Below are 19,389 nucleotides of genomic sequence, written 5' to 3' on the forward strand. Positions count from 1 at the left end.
TTCCATTCTACTGACATTTTTATTTTAATAAAATATTGCTGGACTTCATGAGGTCTGTTCAAAAAACAATCAAACTTTTTCTAAAAAAGAAGAAAAATTATTTAGTGTTTACAGAATTATATATTTACTCTCTATTAATGTTTTAATCTGTTGTACAGTTTTGCCAGTGTCCTTTTCTACTTTGAGAAATAGTTTGTAATGTACTTTTTGAAAAACTTTTGGTGCATGTGAGTTTTCTTTTAATAGACCATTTTCTCAAATGCGTTGTCTTCTAAAAGCAATTTTTTAAATAAAAGTCTGCAGGCTAGTTTCGATGGGAATATCTTGTGTAAGGGATGACACGGAAAATTTTTTTTTTATTTTTATAAAATTGCAAATTTGTATCAATATGTGAGGCTGGTACATTGTCATGGTAAAGGACCATGAGTTGCATCAAAGTTCAGGTCTTTTCTTCCTTACACTTTCATTGAGAATCTATGACTTATAGTTAGTGGTGGTGATTGACTATCTGCCCTGCAAGTTGAAACTCATGGTTAACACTTTGTACCCTGGGCTTCTTGGCATATGCTGGTCCATGGTAACTAGGCAATTTAGACCAGTTAAAAAAATTCCTTGCAGGAGTTTAATCACCTGAAAAATAAAGACATACAAATTTGTTATATATATATATATATAAAAGAAGCAAATTGACTTACCAGATTTTGTCATGTTGAAACTTCCCTTTCAAACGCAGAAGAAAAAATAGCTGCGATGTAAACAGTTAATATTTTTATTAAAAAGTAGAGTTATCTGATGTTTTACATCCAGTGAATACTAATATTTCAATCACTTCTGATTATTTACACTTGAGAACTAGCTGTAGATAGGAACATTATTATTCTTAGAAACTATTTTATAATAAAAAATAATTATGAACTGGTATTTATAAAATAAATTAAAATTATTCAGAAATAATTTGCCACACTTTGAAACGGTCTGGTAAATGCACTGCAACTTTACAGACTGAGAACCATCAGTTTTTCCTTATAAATCAATTTGGTGATGCTTTTTTTCTATCACTGCAGACTTGACATTTTCTTGTTGGCTGTGCTTTTTTTTCAGTAGGCCGAAGTTTCTCTGGAAAGTTCTGCCTGTCAGTCTGTTGATATTGCAGCTGGTGTTTCTTGTTGAAAAAGAGTACCTTTTCAGCAAAGGTTTTACTAATTTAATTAAATACTTTTGTAGTGTACATTTTTTCTTCTGATTATGAAAGAAAAAATTTTGTAATCAAAACATAATTCATTAATTAGTTCATCTTCAGTAGACACAACCTCAATTTCTTTGTTATAATTTTCTCCACTGCTATCATCCATGATATTGTACACCAGTTTGACTAATTTAAAGTCATAAATATCACTCATTTTGCTAATTTTTAAACAAAAACAAAGTGATTGTGTCAGTAGAATAAACATGGAAAATAAACCAACACACACTGCCTCACAAATATAATCTCACTTAATCTTCCACAGTTGAAAAAATTAACAGCTTTATACACAAATTCAATATGAAACACATCATCTGAGATCAACGAAAGATGACGTGGAATCGTCATAATGAAAGATAGAATTTTTAAATATAAAGATGGCATATACTCTTTTCGTTTGACTGAGCAGAGATGGTTGGATGAGTTACACTTGATCATCATCATATACAATGTGTTAATAAATTCCCTTCATATCCATCATCAGATTTGTGTTAGAGTGCCTTTTGTGTACCTTGTTTAGTTTTTCTGACAAATTTCTAACTCACTATGATGACTGACTTAGTTTCCACATCTTACTCATAACCCATATCTTACCACCTACATTATTATCGATAAGAATATTTCATCATCATTTGCATGATTCAGAAGTTCCTGACTAGATGATTATTACATAAATCACTACACAGTTGTTTTAAATGAGTTAATGTCAAAGGAGTTACAAAATGAATTTGGGCATAACATGATGCTTTCCTAATTTTTCAGTTGAGATTTTATCATATGAACCTACTGAAATCCCCGTTTTCTGCTATCTCGTGAACTATTAATTTCCAATTTGACCTCACAAAATCATTCGCTTGGGCAGTGTGTGAGCCTCCAACTCTAGCACTAAAAATGCCTGAACCACTTGTGGCAACTTGTGTAGCTCAGAGCCTCTTAAATTATTTATAGTTTTGGTAAGAGTTTTGCCAGGATTAATACAAAATTTCACAAAGTTCTTTTTCTTTTTTTTTTACTCATAACAAAAATTTCCAAAGGGAACAAACACCTACTTTGAATGAATGGTATACAAAAACTAATAATAACTATGTATACTTTTCAGATTTTGACATTTTGTGGATCCCTGAATCTGTAAATAATTCACGAATTAAAAAACTTATCATAGACAATTTGGGTGATAGGGATTGTTAGTTCCTATATTTATGCTGCACATCTCAAAATATCAATATCGATTTACAGTTTTGCAACAGGCACACTTGACTTTATTTAAATGAATTTATTTATTGGTGTTTAATTAAAACAAGCCAAAATTAATATTGAAATTATTGATTTAAGTGATTTAAATTTGTTTCTTTACTTTCCAGATTTTATATGTGTTTTTGATAACCTTTGGTTTTCTTGTAATTAAATCCTTTTGCTTATTAGAAATGTTTTCTGATGAGATATTTTTCTGAACTATATTATAAAGTAAAAGAATTAGTGCTTTATTTGGTTTAGATATAAAATTTGTCTTTTTATATAAAGTTTTTATTTAAAAAGAAGGTATTAATTTGTAAATATTGACTTTGTCATTCATTACATCGTTTTTTCCTTTTAATTTTGATTATGTATTTATAGTTTAAATATTAATAACAGAGTAATAAGTACATTGTATGTTTACATTTATTTAACACAAAACAGTTAAAATCAACATTGGTTTTGTTTATCATTTCTTATTAAATATTATTTTAATTTCTAAGTTAGATAAAAATTCATTTGTTGAATTTCATTTTTAAAAATTACATGTATATTTTCTACATTCAGAAATTTTATGCATCCCTGAATCTGTAAATGTATTATTTAAAATAATGGTTGGCCTGTTTGCAAGTTTTTGCTGGCTTTTGAGTAAACCAATTGCCCAGTTTCTGTAATTTTTTGGGGGTTTTCACTTTGAGGGGTTTTGGCTTTTTGATAAATTTTAATCTATAGTTCCAACATTTTATCTTTATAATGTGGGGAAAAACAATATTTTTTGAAAAATTGTCCAAAAATAATTCACATCATTCATCATCTTATTAATTGGAAAAAATTGTATGTAATCCATAATGAACCTTTAATTCAATGTAATATTAGTGTGTTTTGAAGCTGAAACCCGCTACTCATTCCATTTTTTCTGATTTAACTACCTAGGCTCTTTGTTTTTTTGTATATGATAAAAGTGTGTATTTGCCAAGTAATTTGTTTTCCTGGATAAAGTAAATATTTTTTTGCAATAAAATTTTGTTCCTTTTTCATTTTCACTGAATATATAAATTCCTACTTTTATAATAAACACTTTTTACAGGATCCACTTTTGCTGGAATTTAAGAAAATGTTACGTGAAGAATTGAATTTAAATTTTCTATACATTCGTTCTCCAAAGAAAGGTAATTCTTGGTTATACATAACTTTTCTTACTCTTGAAGATCAGAAAAAAGCACTTGCTACATTGAAACGTTATACATGGAAAGGAAGGACTATTATTGGAACGGTAATTATTAATCTTTGAATTGTACAGAAATTGAGTTAACTCTTATTATATATTTTTTTAAACTTCATGAAAGTAATGTATGTATTTATAAAATTATTAAACTGTATTATGGTATTTTTAACACATAGTTTGATAATTTTGTGTACTATCTTTTCTCAGTTGGTTGTAGCTGATTTAAAGCGTAAAACTGATGATCAGAATGGTACATTGGAATCTAAAAAAGCCAAATACGATATACCTATTGAGGAACAGATGTTAATGTCTACCATACCATATCATAGCATTTCATATGATGAACAAGTAAGTATGATTATATTTTGAGTAGAATTCTATTTTTTGTATGAAACTAAATGTAATAAATTGCCAGTTGTCCTCAGTGTCAATAGTGGTTGAGTGAGTGCAGGTAGAAGCTGTAATTTTCTGTTAGCCAATTTTTTTTTGTGGTTTTATTGGTAATTTGGAAATTTTCCAATCAAAACTGCATAGAGTTGAATTTGTTGCCTTTCCCTTATGAAAGTATTCTTATTTTGAAGCATAAATGAAAATATAGATATTTTGTAAGTGGTTTTTAGTGAATTCAAATAGTATCTGAACAAAATCACATTAATCTTGAGTATTTATCTTTGCTTTTTGGTGAACAGATTAAGTAAACAGATTAACAAGGTAAATATTAATATAAACTGAATATAAAAATTTGAAATTACAGGTGATATTGTGTTAATATGAAATGGCTGAAAACCTGAAACCCAGTTTACTTAATTTCAGCATATTGCATTTATTTATTTTATTTTTTTGCATTTTACCCATCTGTTTAGATGGATCTCCATTTAGAAAAGAAATTTAATCACTACTTATGCTTACACTTGAAGTATGTAGAAATCTATGAAACATCTAAACATGGCACTTCACAGTGTTTTAAATTTGTTGGTGTACATTGTTTTTATTCTTGTTACACCTTTTTTCTTTTTACTGAGTAACTAATCAATCGTATTTAATGAATAATTAAATGGATGTTAAGTATGTTTTGTTTATATACAAGTATAGTTTAATTATGTGTCACTTTTATATGTTTATTTCATTTAGTTAAAAAGTAGTATGTATTTAGAAGTTAGTATCTGACCTTAATTTGTCATTATGTTATCAAGAATAAACACTTCTATTAATGATAAGTCTTAAAATGTTTTGTTATTCATTTCCTGTAATCTTTTCTTAAATATTTTAATCTTTTTTTTTTTTTTGTACAGTATGCATTTCTAATTTTAGAATTATATTTATCATTACTCAATATTTTCAAAAAATGTAATTGTTTTTGAATGTGTATGTTGTGATATACAGTACGTATGCTTTTAATATAACATTGTTATACTTTTATCTAAAACAGTTTTATATGATCTCTTATATTTGTATATATATAATCAAGGAAATGTATCTGTTATTTTGAGTTTTCTTTTTACAAGTAATAAACACAACTCGCGTGTGTGTATGTGTGTTTACTTGCTTGGTTGCTTATATAGTTTACAATTTTTTTAGAAAACTTGTCATGTAATATTAAGTATTTTTACATTATAAAGGAAATAAACAAGTTTATTATTATAGTAATTCTGTTTAAAATTGAATTTTTATTAATAAGAGTTAAAGTAAATTATTTCTTCTAATTATTGTTGGTTCATTAAACCTTCTAAATATACTATATTAATCAGTATGTTAGTGTCTATTACAAAAAAGAAAAGATTTTATTTATTTTGCTCATCTGTTGTATAAGGGAGGTTTGGAAAGTCACCTCAATTGTAGCATAGTGTTATTATCACCACCTTTGATACATTTGTGTACTCTATGAATCAGTTTGCTTCCAGCTGTGTCAGTGTGAGCTACATTCTTTACTCCATTCACTTGTTATAACCTAAAATCATGTGTTGCAAAAGAAAATTCTACAAGGTACATGCTGTTATAAGGTTTCTTTGGGCAGAAAATATTATGGCAGCGAACATCCATCATCATTTTTGTACTACATATGGCCCAAACATTATGAGTGATGGTGTTGTGTGGCAGAGAGTCCAATTTTTAAGAACAAACATCCTTGAAGAGAAGAGTGGTAGGCCTTCTGTTGTGAGTGATGATCTTGTCTGTAGAATTGAAGAAAAAGTACGTGGAAATTGAAGGTTCACCATTTCTGAACATTTCCCCCATATGGGATCATCACTAATAAATTAGGGTTCCAGAAGTTCTGTGCTTGGTGGGTCCTAAAAATGCTCAGAGATCCATCAAATCAAATGAACGGGCTCTGCCTTAGACTTTGTTTCATGCTATGATGTGGAAGGAGAAAGTGTTTTTAAAAGAATTGTGACTGAAAATGAAACTTGGGTGGCCTATGTGAATGCTAAACAAAACAAGTCAATGACCTGGGCATCCTACTAGTTCTCCAAGCAAACCAAAGGAAAGTCTGTCAAACTTTGTCAATGAGGAAGGTTATGTATACTTTTTTTGGGATGCCAAGGGAATTCTAGTCAATTTTATGGGACTGTGGTACGATTACTTCAGCATTAGGTACTTAGGCAAGCCATTCAGAACAAAGTTTGTGGTATGCTGGCATCTAGTGTTGTTTTTTTACATGATGATTCTCACAGTGCCCAAAGAACTCGAGAACTTTGAATCAATTCCAATAGGACATTTTTGATCATCTCCCTTACAGCTTCAACTTGGCGCAAAATGATTTTCATCTCTTCACTCACATAAAGAAATAGCTTGTGTTGCAGCACTTCAATGATGATGACGAACTTCAAAATGCCATAAAAGGTGGGGCTGAATCTTATGAAGGTGTGTGTAAGTTAGTGAAATGCTATGATATGCTTGAATTTAAATGGCGACTATGTTGATTAAAAGTTACAGTTTTAAGTTGTATATAATAAAATATTTTTATTTGTAGCCAAATGTAGGTTACTTTTTGAACCACTACCTTACCTCTTTAATTATAGATAATCTTTTATTTGTAGTATAATTTATTTTTATTACAATATTACTGTTACTAAGAACTTGTTTTAGTTAATGTTAATAAAATAATTAAATTGTAAATAGTGATAAAATACCTCTGCCCTTGATGCAAATCAGTAATTCATTAGGATTTTTATGCTACTGGTATATAGGGAAAAATAATTTATACAAGCTTAGGCCTGTGTTATTCTACTACATAAGCCTGGACCCTCTGCTACCTGTTATGGTAATTTTGTGATGTTGCTAATAATATTTGCTGTCCTGTTGGTTCAGTATAGAGTACAGTTAATCAGTCTACAGAGGACAGCCTCCGAGAGTAGTTAGCCAGTAGGTGATGAGAAATCAGTGTATTAAGTTGGTTGCTCCAGCCAAAAATTAATTATATATTTTTTTTAATGCTGTGTAAAATTTCAGAGCACACAACAGTTCATAGGTGAAAAAACCTTTTTATTACTCTGACAATGTAAGAAATAGATTTGGTTAAGCAGTAAAGCAACAAAACAGAAATAATTACTGTGCTCATTATTGTAGTAATTGCATATTTATCTAGACTGTTAAATTGTATATATAATTCAATTTGATTCATCTTAGTACAGATCTGTATTTAGGTGGATCAAGTTTGATTATATAATATATCAAGAATCTTAATTGTTTAAAATGTATTGCTTAGTATTGTATTATATATCCTTTGTTAGTTGAGGTATTGTATTATATATCCTTTGTTAGTTGAGGTATGTGTTATGTCTGTGGGTTTACGCCCGTAAAGTTAACATTTACTTACACTATGGTAATACACTTATAATACAAGAATCATTAAAGAAATCATATTTAACTTGGCTTTTTCTCGTTAACAAAAAGATTAACAGCAAATTGTAAATCAAATTTCAAATTTTATGTGAACTAAATTTTGGATGTGAGCAAAATAATATTTTGGCATAAGGCTTGAATATTTTTTTATTATATTATAAATGTTGCTGCTAGTAGTATTTAATAGCATGTAGAACCTGTAATCGTTGTTAGGATTTTGTGCATCTGATTTCTTATTCTAGAAAATTGTCTGCTGTCACTTTTTGAAAATGATAACCTTTACATTTTATTGTAGTAAATACTAATAAATATGATTGATAACCAAATGTAAGGTAAATCTATATATATTTGATAAACATCTTTGAGAAATTTTGTTGTAAGTTAAGATATTGCTAATTAAGTACAAGTAGTCTTTTCTATTCATTAAAATTATTCAGTTGGACTATTTTTTTTTTTTCATAACCATCTGATAATTACAAAATTTATTCAATTTCAAAAGTTACCTTTGGTTATTAAAAATGTAAAGTGCACAAGTACAGATAACTAATTCAGACATAATTATACATTCACTGAATTTTTTACTGTCTGTGTGTTACTCCATTTGTATTATTCATGTTTAATTCTAGACCGTTCTGAATACTGACTGGGTGATTCAAAAAGGACGTCACAACTTTAAAAACATATAAAAATTTATTGAGAACTTAAAGATTCAGTTGAGGTCTCATTTCAGAGCAAAACACATAAAGTTGCACACCAATATTCACTTTTGTTCGATATGGCTTCAATTTCCATTTTCCAATTGGGTTGTTACTATATTATGCATTATTTCCCTTTCATAATGGTTTTCCCGTCACCGATGTGAATGTGGGTATGTATATATATATATATATATATAATAAATAAAGATAAATACTTATTTTAATGATTTTGTATTTTGACTGAATGTAAAAATATGTTTATCACTTTTAAAAGTTTACTTCACATAGTAATATGATAGGTTGTCCTGAATTCTTGGTTTATTTTATTTTATATTTTTATAGCTTTCAAAAAAGAATGAAGAAACTGTAAGCTTGTTAAAATGGTTAAATCTTTTGACTGAAAAACGTAACCATTTACTTTCTGGATGGTTTGATGAGCAGGCAGCTAAGAATGAGAACAAACTGCCTTTTGCATTGGAAGATGTACGACCGTCTCCTATTATTGACGGATATCGCAACAAGTGTGAATTTAGAATTGGTCAGTTCCTTTAACTACAATTATTGTAATGTTTTTTCTAATACCTTAGTTATTAATTTTTAATCCTTATTGGCTATATATATTTAAATAAGATTTCTTTTTTGTCATTTGTTTGTCTACACTGCTAAGGTAAATCTAAAACTTAAATTGTAAGAAATAATTTCATGTTTATTGGTTTTTTTTTTTTTTAATAGTTTTAATTCCAGCTTTCAGATTCTGCTTATTGTTTTAGTTTTTCCTATTTTGAGGGTACTGAGCATTCACAACATCTGTAAACATTAATTTTTGTAATTAAACTTTTACTTTTGGATTTTGTGATGTTATTTTAATTTGTAGACAATTAATTTTTTTCTGATTTCTCTTCGGGTTGTCTTGTTTTCTTTAAGTAATCATTAGTATTTATTATATTATGTCTAACTAAAGACTCTAGAATATTTATTATTCTTCGACTCAGATGTTTATATTCTTCGTGGGTTATAATTGTTGGGATAATTTTCCTTACATGAGGTGTAAATTTAATATTTTCTTGGTGCCTTACAATAACACATTTTAAAAAATTTTGTGTCTTAACTTTTCAGCATTTTTCCTGTGTTTAACATACTTTCTTTTAGTGTAATGGTTTCTTAAAAGCTAATTGGTCAGGATAGTGGTGCGTGTGGGAGTAAATTATACTGATGCCATTTCACTATTGGTTATGAATGAAGAAGATTTGTTGTTGAGTGATCCAAGATTTTTTGTCAAGTAGGCTATTTTGGAACAATCAGTTCATTGCAATTATTATGCATATGGTATTGCACATTTGATTTTATTCTGTGAATAATAACCTTTACAAAATTATTGTGAAACCGTGAAAATAAATATAATATAGGTTCTTTCTACCAGAGACCATGTTGCTTAAGGAAATAAGGAACTTTATTTAAAAGAACTCAAGCTTGTGTACTAATTTTTGTATTTTCCATTATCATTTGTGATCTTAGTTTCACATAATATTATTATTTTTAACCTGTTAGGTTAAAATTTTTGACTAAAGAAATATCTCTTTCTTGTCTGATACGATACAACAGAAAGATATATTCAAGTTTGCAAATACTGTAGAATCTTTTATCATATAAGTGCATTTTAGGTGTTAATAAAAAAAAACAGAAATGTAGTTACATCCATGTTAAATTATTGAACAGGGCATTTCAAACAAGTTACATATGAACATCTTTTTTATAGCATGTGTAATGTCTAGACCATTGATTCTCAAACTTTTAGTCTACTGCCCATATTGAGAATCAAGGATTTTGTAGCATCCCCAAAATTTTTCAACTTACCATCTGTTAAAAATAATTGAAGTTGCTGTTTTTAAGATAAACTCTTAAACAGCAACACATTTTAAAAAATTTTGTGTCTTTAACTTTTCACTATTTTCCTCTTGTTTCATATACTTTCTTTCAGTGTAATGGTTTCTTAAAAGCTTGGTCAGGACAGTGATGCATGTGGGAGTAATTTATACTGATAAATGTGGCATATCCTATTGCTGAGTTGAAACTTACATGAGAGCAATTAAAATGCATATTTAGAAGCATTTTTATTAAAATTACTTTTAAAAAATTACATTTCTATCTATATTGTTATATAACTATAGTAATAGCGTATTCAATATAACAAACAATACAGTAATTAAAACAAGCTTTCAATTGAAAAATTACAGTTACATTAATGTGAAGGATGAATCTGATGTGCTTCGAGTTTTATATCAGGCCCAAATTACTTAAGAACAACTGTAAGTCGCCCACGTTCAGTAACATGCAGCTGATTTCTTTGGTTAGCAATGTTGCTACAGCGCTAAATCCATGTTCAGACAAATACAGCGATGTTAATGCTAACAGAAATCTTTGAACAATCGACCATAATCCAGGTTACAGTTTTGGGATTGGCTTTTGCAGCCAAAATTCTTGGTAGGCATTCATGAATTTTATTTTCATTTCTTCATGTTGTCAGTTCTATAAGTTGTTCTTCTAACTGGGATGATCCTCCTGTGTTGGTATGTCCATATTTAAAATGTTCTGGAATCGTTATTTGAAATCACTGTGGATGTTCTCAAAGTGTTGGCAGTAACAAGCAAGTTGTCGTTGAAAGATACTGCTGATAAATTAGGGAAGTTATTAAATTCACATTTGCCAATATTTCTCTTGTGTAATAGCAGTTTGGTTACCAAAGCAGTAACGACATTTTTTTGTTTTAATCAAGTTAAAATTGTCACCTTGAAGCTGGAGATTAACATCATTAAAGAATTTATACAGGATGTCAAATATGCAGTATCATTCTGATGTAATGAGGTTGTTGCGCAACTCTGTCTTTGTTCTTCAGAAACTGTATAGCAGAGTCAAACATATTGTAAAATTGAGTTGGCCAAGTACCTTTTGAAGCCAGTGCACTTCTGTGTGAAGCATCAAGCGATTGAAATCTTCATCATTGGCAACGTAAAGCTGACTAAAAACAATCTGTCATTTAGTTGAGTTTCTTATGATTTTATTAACTATTCTTATAATATGTAGCAGTGGTATATGCAGGTTTCTCGCAACTAAATGTTGCCAATGAATGATGCAATCTACAACAGCAAGCACATGTGAAACTTTTTTTTTTTAATTATGCTATGAAGCCTTGTCATAGTTGGAGCACCATCAGTAGCAATTGATTTCCTGTCACAAAACGTTTACAATGTATTATGTATGGTTTCTCTCTTTGCATCTTTAAATTCCTACCATTGAAATGAAAATTGGTAAGTCTTCAGAAGATTGCATATTGATTCTTTGATGTTTTCAGCCATCTCATCAATTTGTTTGCACAAAACTATTGCTCAAAGGAATATTTTGGATAGTATCTGCTGCTAGTTTATGAACCACAATGGTTATTACTTTTTCTGTCTGTAAAATTAAATCTTCCCCCAATAGTGTATGGTCTGCCTGTTTAGCAATTAACAATGATATTGTACAAAGCTTTTGAAGTCTTGTGTTATCATGTTGCTTGGAAGCTACTGAAGAGAGTTTTGATATAGTTGGCTGAGCTATGTACTTCTTTTCTAGGTCTTGAAAGTAGGCCACATCTATTTCTCTGTGCATATTATTAAAATTATCGTTTTCCTGAACGTTTGATCACTTCATTTGAAAAAGTTTTTTGACAAATAAGGCAAGGCACATTGGTTGATGATGGATTTGTGGGATCTTTGATAAATCTGTATTTAATATATTTTGCACTGTACTGCTGTTTCTTCTTCTTCTTTGCTTCCGACATGGTTTTGATTTCACAAAAACATGAGTAAAAGATTGACTTTTAAAAAGCCTGCTACTGATTGCACAGGAAAATGCCAATTGAAATAAAAGAAACAATTACTATCTTTTTATAGGTTTGAAATACAACATGCACAAACAGGAATAAACATATAAATTACACATTTACTGCATGTGACAGAATTCCTACTGAGCAAGTTAGAACAAGCATCGATAATCCTGTCAATTCATGCAGGATTTGACAAATCGCATTGTTTAATTCATACAGACCTAAAATTATATAAAAATTGACTTGAGCATTGATTCATAAATTAAATGGCATATTAAACAGGATTACATAAGCTGTAATTTGATAAAAACATATATCCAATAATTGATTTGTTCATAACTCATGTTCAGAAATTACAAATATGTTTTTTTCTACTTCAATTTTGTTCTGTGCTATATATGTATTTCATGTCGTGTTTTCTTCATTAATAATGCTTTGTTTATAATAAATACTCATTTGTTTTGACATATTTATTATAAGTAGCCGTTAAAATGACATTTGGTGACTGCTACACAGAACAAAGAATATATATTTTTTTAATTAAAGGGACCCCTATATATTATAAAAAATGATTATGTTCAAGCTGGTTTAACTTTGCAACCAAGGGGCTTAGAGAGACAAATAAAAAAAAGAAATTAAAGCTCTAATACTCTACTTTTTGTCAGTGCAGGTCAGATTTCAAAAATCAAATTAAAAAAAATTCTGTGAAGAAAAGTTTTAAAAATTTGAAAGTTTTTTACGTCTGATAGAGTGCATGGGGGAAATGAAATTTTTTTCAGCAAACTGCATAAATCGTTAAAAAGCATAAGAATTTAACTTTTAATTTCTTTTTTTTTATTATGATTTTTCTGAACTGAAATATTCCACTTTAAAGAGAAATAGTCACTTTTGTCTTGAATGCTACATTTCTCCTGATCTAACCAACATATTGGTACGTATAAATATGTAAATTAAAGGATTTTGATCTAGCTTTGATGACAAATTGTGAGGTCTCTAATGTAGTGTTGCAGTTTTTGGATTTTGTGCCTACATATTGAAATATTTGAGACTGTAACATGATCTTGGGATAAGCTAAGAGTGGGTGATACAATTTTGTTTTTTTTTTTAATTTGATGATTTTTTAAATCTGAAGTATACTGTCAAAAAGTAGAGTACTCAAGCTTTAATAATTTTTTAAGTAGTCTCTAAGCCTCTTGGTTGCAAAGTTAAAAGTAGTTAAATTATTATTTTTTATGATAAAATATGGGTGCCCCTAAATTTTGTTACTAGTGTCTTAGGTATTTAATTCTAGTTTAAAATATCAGGAAAACATAATTTTTGCTTCTTTTTTTTTTATTCAGCCATTGCCTTCCTAGACCGCCTGAATCACCCCCAATTTTCTGTGGGCCTCCAGCGCCTACAAGGGGCATTATCTTATTGTCCACTTTGAGAATGAATGGTCTAGACAAAATTCAGTTACACACCACACATTACACCACACATATTACGCCACACATTATAAAGAATATCCGGAGTTATTCCATTAATTTCCAATTTGATTGTTTTTAGTTCACTAATGTTGACAAACTTTATTGCATGCACCCTGTCTTTGGCAAACTCCCAAAGAAAGAAATTGATTGTATAAGTCAGGGGATCAAGGTAGCTAGGTAATTAGGCTCTCGTGTCCAATCCAATGTGATGGTATCTTGTTTGGAAGTAAAAGTTGGGTTGCTGATGTTCAATTTGTAGTGCTGCATATTCCTATAACATTTCTAGGAAACTAGCACTAGTAAGTTGACACGCCCTCACCAAAGATTAATTTTTGGGCTGTCACATTTTGTTTGTCTTGTCAAATGCATGAAGTTCTCACTATCCCAAATTTGACAATTATGGCTCTGTTAATGTGATCATAAAAACATAGAAATCAGAGATTACTTTCTCTGAAAATGCATTATCTTTATTTACTTAATCAAGAAAGTCCGCAGCAAAATAGTAACGACATGGTTTGTTGTCATCTTTAATTATGGTCACTAGTGGAATATTGAATGCATGAAGTTTTTAAGGTGCCTAAGTAGTAGAACCTTCACAATTGTTGATTGCGGTGTTGTCATTTTTAAACTCCATGACATGTCAATTATCCAGGCTTCAAAAAGGTTTCTCTTAATCATCTTCCTCTTAGATGGTAGGTCTGCCAGTTTTCTTTCTGCCTGTATCTTTAAACTGTTACCAACATTTTTATTCTTATTAGGAGAATCACAGCTGTACTGTAAATGAATACATCTACAAATAGTAATTACTCAACTGACAATTCCTCCTTTCATTACATCACATCAAGTATATCAGTAGTTCTAGTAACTACACTAATGTTTGAAAAAATCAATGCGTGCTACATTTTTAGTCTGCGTTCATTGCATTGAGCCTCAATGATGCTTAGATTCTTGATTGTTTTGTCCATTCATTATTAATCCCAAAAATACATTAAATTTCCACTTTAGTTATGAAAAAGATATTTTTGAGATAAGATTCTACAATTTACAACTTAAGTGAACATTATATTAGAAGACTGAAATTTATCATGGTTATATGCAACTACATGTAAATAGAGTTACTAGTGAGCATAGTGCAGTTGGAATTTGTAATTATTTAAGGATGATTTGTGACCACATTTTTTATTTTCCTTAAGTTAAGTAAGGATTATTGTTAAAATTTAATATTACATTAACCATACCATGTATAGATGTGGAACCATAACATTTAAAAATTTTAATAATAAAAAGAAATTTATTTTGAAAGATAGTAGAAATAATAAATACAGATAATAATTTGCCTTCAAATTCCCTAAGAAAGCGCACATTCTTCTTAAGAATTGATATGTCATAAATTGGTCATTATAAATATTATGTCATAAAGGTGTACATTTATTTTGTAATTAGTTATTTTTTACTTTGCATTAATCTGAAAAAGATAAAGAAAAAATAATGCTTATAGAAATGGTGGTAATATATACAAATTTTTCATGATAAATGGCTTACATTTTTAAGGTAGTAAGTTATGTACATTTTCGTTTAATGTGAACTTGAAGTGTTACAAAGTCTTTTTATAACAGCTGAAAGTAGCACTGGTTGTGAGGTACACATCAGCTCTATAAGCTGATAAATGCTCAATTATGTTTATTTAAGACCTAAAAAGTTGGAACTGATATTAAGATCTTGCTTAAATATAGACAAGTATTATTTTTCAAAGATTGATGATGGTTTTGTTCTTTAAGTGCCTTAGTCATTGCACTATATTTTTTTTAACCCTCAACCAAAAAAAAAAACTTAAATTATTATTTATATCTTCCCGTTTAGCAGCTAAAGAGATGATTTGATGTGCTGTTTGAAAGTAATTATATAGAGTTAAGCTGCATAGGAATCAAGTCTACAGGCTGGCTGCCTTCTTGCTAATCAGGTTGTCATAGTGCCTAGATCCAGAAAAATTAAACTGGGGAATTAGGGATCAAAGTTAGGAAAAAATAGTGGTGTGTAAGGATAACCCAGTAAAGTGAAATGCTATTACATCCGGAGATTAGCTTTGAGGCTGCCTCCAATTTACTGATTGCTTATGCTGTCAATAATCCTTTGAGAAATAAGGACATTTAATCCTGGATTGCAGCAACAGTTTTACTCTCATTAGAGACCAACTGTAATATATGCTATAACAATCATTGCTTTCCCTCTAGGCAATAAAGATTCACCCTGGCTGTGGTTTGCTAAACGTTGCCCTACTCTGAATTATATGATATATTTGGAAGTATCCAGGTGAATTATTTGGCTGTATTCCCACTGGAGAAAAGTGCCTGGCATACATGAACCTTATAGAATTGTTATAAAGATCTCAATTGAATTGTAAAAGGTTCTTGTATAATCTTGTAATTAAATATTCTGTCTTTTGGTTGTGGGGCAAAGTAACCAAATAAGAGCTGTGTAAACATGTTGCACATATCTTTTTTGTTCATAGTTTTACACAAATGCTCTTGTTTGGTCTCAGGTCAAATATTACCTCTTTTTAATTAATCATAATAACTAGGTTAAATTATTATTATGGTTATAAGCAACTGTACATGAATTATGCAGCAAACAGAATAATTGATTTGAGTTCACCATGGTGCGAATAGTGAATTGAATTTTCCTAGAAATTTATAGATATACAAAAGTTTTATATATGAGTGATGTAACTAAAATTTGCTACATAAGTTTTCTTTTGGACCTATGAACATAATCCAGACTTTGATTTACAGAAATTACACAAGTAAGCTTCACATTGAATTTATTGGCCCAACAACCATACTATCCAAGGGTTGAAATTCAAGACATAAATTGATTACTATTAATAGGCAAGTTGTTTTATGCATTTTCTGTATACTGAAAGAAGGCATTTAAGTAAAGTAAAATATAACAGCTATTAATTATCCAAAGAACTATATATCAAATTAAAAGCTTGTTTTATTTTGAATTCTTTGTTAAGTAATGGTTTAAATTGCAAGAATTGTATAATTTACATTTGTGGAAAACTGTAGTGAAATGCTTTCCTCACCTTTTTTTTTAATTTTGTAATTTCCAAGCTCTGTAACATCGATAAAATAATTTTGTAAAGTATATAGGTAATATATATTAAAATTTGGAATGATAACTTGATTTTAACATTTCAGGCCAATTTCAGCAATTACCATGTTGTCAGCAAGTGTAGAAAGTAAATAAATTAACTAATATTAACAAAATGAAATTTTTACTTGTAAATAGTTCTAATACAAAAATTAAAAAATATGTTTATCTATAAAATAAAAATATTCTTTCTCAAGAATTTAATTATCTCAACATTTTTTTGTTATGATTTGTTTATACTTTGCTTTAAGTGCACAAGTATAAACTAGTCTACAAACATCAGTTAAGGCAGTAGTAATCAGTTCTTATTGTATTAGTATGTATAGCTTAATGACTAGTTCAGTTGCCTGTAGAAATATTATTTAATTATAATTATTTTATCTTTGCTTTATATTGTTGAGAGCAAAAGTGGTAATTTATATTAAATATATTTTTTTTTAATATTAACAGAAGTTGCATTTATCATTAAACTGGCTATTTTAGTTATTCTACCAGAGCTATTTGTTTTAATATATGTAGTAGTGGAACTTTTTTCTGAAGCATAAATAAATAACTTATGTTGTTTAGATTAAATTTTGACACCTACTGATTAATCAGTAAATAAACAAAACATTACTTGTTTTTACATGTTGATGTTATTGCATTTATATATCTGTAAAATTATTCTATGTTTGAAATAAACATTAATGTACGATAAAATGAATTAAAATTGTACTTCAATATAAGTGTTACTGCAAATTTACGTGTTTATAATGAATTGATGTTTATGTAAGCTCTAGCTGAATGTGTAAGAAAATAAATTTCAGCTGCAAGTAGAAAACATTTTACTGGTATCCTAACGATCTATACATATATATGATGTGGGAGCAAGCATAAAAGTCCATATATATTTATATATACAGAATTGTTTTGTTGACATTAGAGGTTGGAAATTACATTTATGTATAAAAGGTGTATGGAAAACTGTTTTCTTATATAGTTAATTTTCTAGTTTGAGAAAAAAATTTTACCTAGACTATAGGTCCAATTCTTTATACTCCCGTGCTTTATATCATAAATTAAAACAAGTTCAAGTTTTTTTATTATCTGTGATAATATTTACATATACTGATAATCATAGTTTTATAGTTTTATAAAACTGACTGGGTGTCATGACTGAGGGGAGGTAATAGGAAATTTTTATAGTTAACACAAGTGATCAGTATGTTCAGTGGTTAAAATTTTCACTCAAGCCTAAATATTGATAAATTTTAAGCTTAATTTTAATTTGGATTCAGTTTTCTTTACATAAGAATTGATTTATCTTATGTTACTCAGCCTACATTGTTATGCTTTGTAAACCTGCCGTGATATTGAATTTTCTTTTAAATAAAATAATAACCCTATGGAAATTTGGTTGAGGGATTTTTAATGATAGTTTAAATAACTAAATCTTGTCGTTGAGTGAATTTTCATGAAACATGCATTTGATAAGTTTTTACTTATTTTAGGAATAATTATTCTTAATTTATTATAATTTGGATCATTTTGTTCTAATATTTCCCGTAATTATAAATAGGCAAAACAAAATTGTTTTGTTGTAGAACTGGTAGTACTAGTGTTGTTTTTAAGTCTTGCGCTAATGATAAATATTTGCTATAAAATAAAAATATATAAATGCTATATATAAATTATTTTTCTAATTACTTGTATTGAGTAAATGAAACTAATTGAACAAATTGTAATATTTTCAGCTGTCAGGTTTGTATGATTCTCTTATTTTATTATTTTTATATATTCTATTTATGCATTTGTGTTTGGTAGACAAGTTGACTACTTGTTATTTTACTTTTGTTTTATTAGTTAAAGTTGACTTAAAAGATTGTCCTTAAAAAAAAAATCTTTATGTAATGTGAATTGCATTTAGGTAGTTTCTTCTATGTAGGTAATAAATGTTTAACAAAAATTTTATTTTGTGTCGTTCAAGTGAACTGTTACTTTTAATAAAAATAAATTTAAATGTTTTAAACATGATTTTATAAAAATTGAACTGTTACTTTTAATAAAAATAAATTTAAATGTTTTAAACATTATTTTATAAAAATTGTCTTTTTCAGTTGCAAAGTAGTTATTATTTTTTATATGAATTTCAATTATTATTGTTGTCTTGGGAAGTATCTTACGAAGTAACTAGACAACCACTACCAGATTTTTTTTATAATTGATAAAAATAAAATAAATGTTTTAATTTAACAAGTTATATTGTACATAAAATTTAATTGACATTTGATGTATATTTATATATTAACATATTGACCACTGCTAATAAAATTTAATATTAAATGAAATATAAACCGCCAAAACACAGTAAATAGGTTAAATTTACTATACCAATTCAAAGAATCGATTTTCACAGTATCCCTACATTTTCAGTTGCTATAAAATTCTATAATTATGTTAAACATAATTATTTGTGTTCTTTGCTCTCTGTACTGGGGTGATGTAATATTTAAAGTGACATATTCTCCTTTGTTTATATTTTAATCAAATAACCATCTTCGAATGTTTACCTTATCTAAACTTATTTATTTACTTTATTTTGGTGGTTTATATTTCATTAATATTAAATATATAAACATGAACTGTTTATTAAGAAACAACTTTCATCCATGTTCAACATAGCA

At 28.5% G+C, this 19,389-nt stretch overlaps 1 protein-coding gene across 2 annotated transcripts in view; it reads left to right on the forward strand.

Annotated features, from left to right (window-relative positions):
• The window catches only part of LOC142323734 (tRNA (uracil-5-)-methyltransferase homolog B-like), a 49,702-nt gene that overhangs the window by 8,003 nt on the left and 22,310 nt on the right, over positions 1-19,389 (forward strand). For both annotated transcript variants that reach the window (XM_075363893.1, XM_075363894.1), the window contains exons 3-5: positions 3,564-3,749; positions 3,909-4,049; positions 8,585-8,780. In XM_075363893.1, coding sequence (XP_075220008.1) covers positions 3,564-3,749; positions 3,909-4,049; positions 8,585-8,780 — 523 coding nt within the window. The remainder of the gene's footprint in view (positions 1-3,563; positions 3,750-3,908; positions 4,050-8,584; positions 8,781-19,389) is intronic.

The sequence above is a fragment of the Lycorma delicatula genome, chromosome 4 (assembly GCF_047948215.1).
Source record: "Lycorma delicatula isolate Av1 chromosome 4, ASM4794821v1, whole genome shotgun sequence".
In the NCBI taxonomy this organism is placed as follows: domain Eukaryota; kingdom Metazoa; phylum Arthropoda; class Insecta; order Hemiptera; family Fulgoridae; genus Lycorma; species Lycorma delicatula.